The sequence below is a fragment of the Entamoeba histolytica genome, genomic scaffold (assembly GCF_000208925.1).
Source record: "Entamoeba histolytica HM-1:IMSS scf_1104750518669 genomic scaffold, whole genome shotgun sequence".
Lineage (NCBI taxonomy): Eukaryota > Evosea > Mastigamoebida > Endamoebidae > Entamoeba > Entamoeba histolytica.
The window spans coordinates 1-3,034 of NW_001915600.1; the positions used below are offsets into that span (position 1 = coordinate 1).

A 3,034-nucleotide genomic window follows, 5' to 3' on the forward strand; every position below is an offset into this window, starting at 1 on the left:
TTGGTTGATGTGTTGGTCCATCTTCTCCTACTCCAATAGAATCATGAGTAAAAACAAATATTGATGGATAATGTGAAAGTGCTGCCAATCTAATAGTTGGTCTACAATAATCACTAAATACAAAGAATGTAGATCCATATGCAATTAATCCTCCATAAATACTCATTCCATTAACCATATTTCCCATAGCATGTTCTCTAATTCCATAATGAATATTTCTTCCTTTAGGATCTTCATGGAATGATACTCCTGGAAGTACGACTTTAACACTTCCTCCAACATCAGCAGTTCCTCCAATTATTTCTGGTAATTTTTGTGCAATTTCATTAAATGCTTTTCCTGAACTAATTCTTGTAGCTTCACCTTTTTCATCTGCTTTAATTTCTTCTTTAAATAATTCTGAAATACTTGAAATATCTCTCTTAAGTCTACGTTCAAATTCTTTTGCAAGTTCTACTTCTTCTTTCTTATATTCTTCATACATCTTTTTCCATTCTGTATGTTTTAAACTTCCTCTTTCTGATGCTGCATGATAAACTGCATAAACATCTTCATCAACATGAAACTCTTCTGTAACTCCATATGCTTTCTTCATTAATTCTAATTCTGGTCCTGGTGGTTCTCCATGTGCTTTAGAAGTGCCTTGTTTATTTGGCATACCAAGTCCAATAGTAGTTTTACAACAAATAAGAGTTGGTTTATCTGATGCTTTTGCTAAAACAAGTGCTGCATCAATTTCATTTACATTATCTCCATTACATTTCAATACATTCCAATTATATGCTTCAAATCTTTTTCTAACATCTTCTGTAAATGCAAGATTAGTATTTCCATCAATAGTAATATGATTATCATCATATAAACAAATTAATTTATTTAATTTCATATGACCAGCAAGTGATGCTGCTTCTGCAGTAACTCCTTCCATCAAACATCCATCTCCAAGTAATACATATGTATAATTATCAATGATTTTCTTATCTTTAGTATTAAATGTAGCTGCCATATGTTTTTCTGCTGCTGCTAATCCAACAGCAGTTGACATTCCTGCTCCAAGAGGTCCACCAGTAACTTCAACACCTTCAGTCCATCCATATTCAGGATGTCCAGGTGTTTTAGAGTCTAATTGTCTAAATTCTTTTAAATCTTCCATAGAAATATTATATCCCAATAAATGGTTAATAACATATAATAATGATGATCCATGTCCATTAGAAAGAACAAATCTATCTCTTGAAATCCATTTTGGATCTTTTACATCAAATTTCATATGTTTTGTAAATAATGTATATGCAATAGTAGCACATCCTGTTGGTACTCCTGGATGTCCACTTTTAGCTTTATTAATCATTTCACATGCAAGAAGTCTAATAGTTTGAATACTTCGTTCTTCTAATGACATAACACAAGAATAAGCTAAACACAGTTCAATTCTTACTTAAATATTCTAATTGGTGTAGAATCTTGTTCTTATGAAAGACGAAGATTCTCGACGATCTTTTTCTCTTCTTCTTTTTTCTTTTCTTATTTCTTTTTTTTGTTATTTATAACGAAATCTAATATAATTATATTTTCAATTATTCTTCTCTTTATAACAATCATTATCAAATTAACTTCTCCTTGTTGCTCTAAACTCTTCAAATAACAATGGCCCTATTTAATTACTACCTGTTTTTGTTTATTGATTTTTTTTGTTAATAACAAAAATACAAACATGAAATAATTCTATCTTCGTTAACATAATTGTCATTTAACACACAATCTCTTTCATAATACAAAGAATCCCATTCATCTTTTGTGAGATAAAAAAATGGTCTATTTCTTTTGACATACTCAATAAATTCCTCTAATAATGGAAATAAACCATAAAATACTTTCAACATTCTTTCTAAATTCTCTCCTTCAATAATTCGTTTATTTCCATATATTTTAAATGCTTGTTGAACTAAATCATTGTTGCTCCACATTCCTTCTTGTATAAATATATTGAACGTATCTTTATTACTTTCAATAATAAGTGTTTCTCTTGTATTATAATGAAATACAAAACAAGGCTCCTTAACCTTTCTTTTTATTCCACAGTATTTCTTTGTATATTTCATTATGTCATCTAAGACTTGAACATTCAACATTGTTTAATTGAGGAATTAAATTTTAAGATAAATTCTTAAAAGTTTTTTTTTAACATCATTTCTTGTATTAAAATTAATGAATGAATGTTTTTTAATTCAAGAAATATTAATACAGATAACCATTTGTATTTTAATATTGTTTTAAAATTGATTATACCGATAGTAATCAACACCATTCAAGTCTTGATAAGTATAGTACTCAATATTATTGAATTAGGAATATTTGATTATTGGATTTGGTAATGTTTGGAATAACATGAAATATAAAGTTATACAACAAGTATGAAAGTGAGTATGTAGATTAAGAAGTTCAAACAAAAAGTTATAAAAATTATTAGTGTTGAACCAAAGCATAACATTATTCAATTTAGTAATCCAGGAAAGATATCTTTTAGGAATGGTAATGCTTCAGAGCCAAATAAGGATTTGACCATACAATCTCCTTTATAAATTAATAAGCCAGGAAGTGATTTTTCAGGAAATGGTTTATTTGAATCTTCCCATGTAATTTTGGCAAAACATACGAAGGGATATTTCTGTGCATATTCTTCCATCATTCTATTAATTAATGTACAGTCTTTTACAAAGGTAGTATAAATGTGAATCACTGCAAAGACATCATCCTCTAATGTAGTTATTGTATTGGCATATTCCTCCTCATCCAATTCAAGAACATCTCCATATCTTCTTTTAACTATCTTCTTCAATACCTCTGGTTTTTGTCGTTCTTTACATACCTGAGCACTAACTACTTCTCCAAACAATTCTTTCTCTATTTCATCAAGGTCCTCTTCTTCACATTTCTCTTGAACAATACTATTGGAAGATTCTCCTCTCATTATTCTCTTAGTTTCTTCAACTCTTTCTTTTAGTCGTTGCTCTGCATGGTCTCTGGCTTCTTT

The 3,034-nt window shown here is 29.1% G+C and overlaps 3 protein-coding genes across 3 annotated transcripts; all 3 read right to left on the reverse strand.

The window, feature by feature from the left end:
• Window positions 1-31: 31 nt before the first annotated feature.
• On the reverse strand, window positions 32-1,402 carry EHI_157770 (transketolase, putative; the record flags this gene model as incomplete). The annotated part of the gene is made up of 1 exon (XM_001914430.1): window positions 32-1,402. A coding segment is annotated over one exon (1,371 nt), but the record flags the coding sequence as incomplete, so codon positions are not given.
• A 207-nt stretch (window positions 1,403-1,609) lies between these two features.
• EHI_157780 (uncharacterized protein) lies at window positions 1,610-2,132 on the reverse strand (the record flags this gene model as incomplete). The annotated part of the gene is made up of 2 exons (XM_646745.2): window positions 1,610-1,653; window positions 1,715-2,132. The coding sequence occupies 2 exons, from the start codon at window positions 2,130-2,132 to the stop codon at window positions 1,610-1,612; spliced, it is 462 nt and encodes a 153-aa protein (XP_651837.2).
• A 362-nt stretch (window positions 2,133-2,494) lies between these two features.
• On the reverse strand, window positions 2,495-2,971 carry EHI_157790 (viral IAP-associated factor homolog, putative; the record flags this gene model as incomplete). The annotated part of the gene is made up of 1 exon (XM_001914431.1): window positions 2,495-2,971. The coding sequence occupies one exon, from the start codon at window positions 2,969-2,971 to the stop codon at window positions 2,495-2,497; it is 477 nt and encodes a 158-aa protein (XP_001914466.1).
• Window positions 2,972-3,034: the final 63 nt, after the last annotated feature.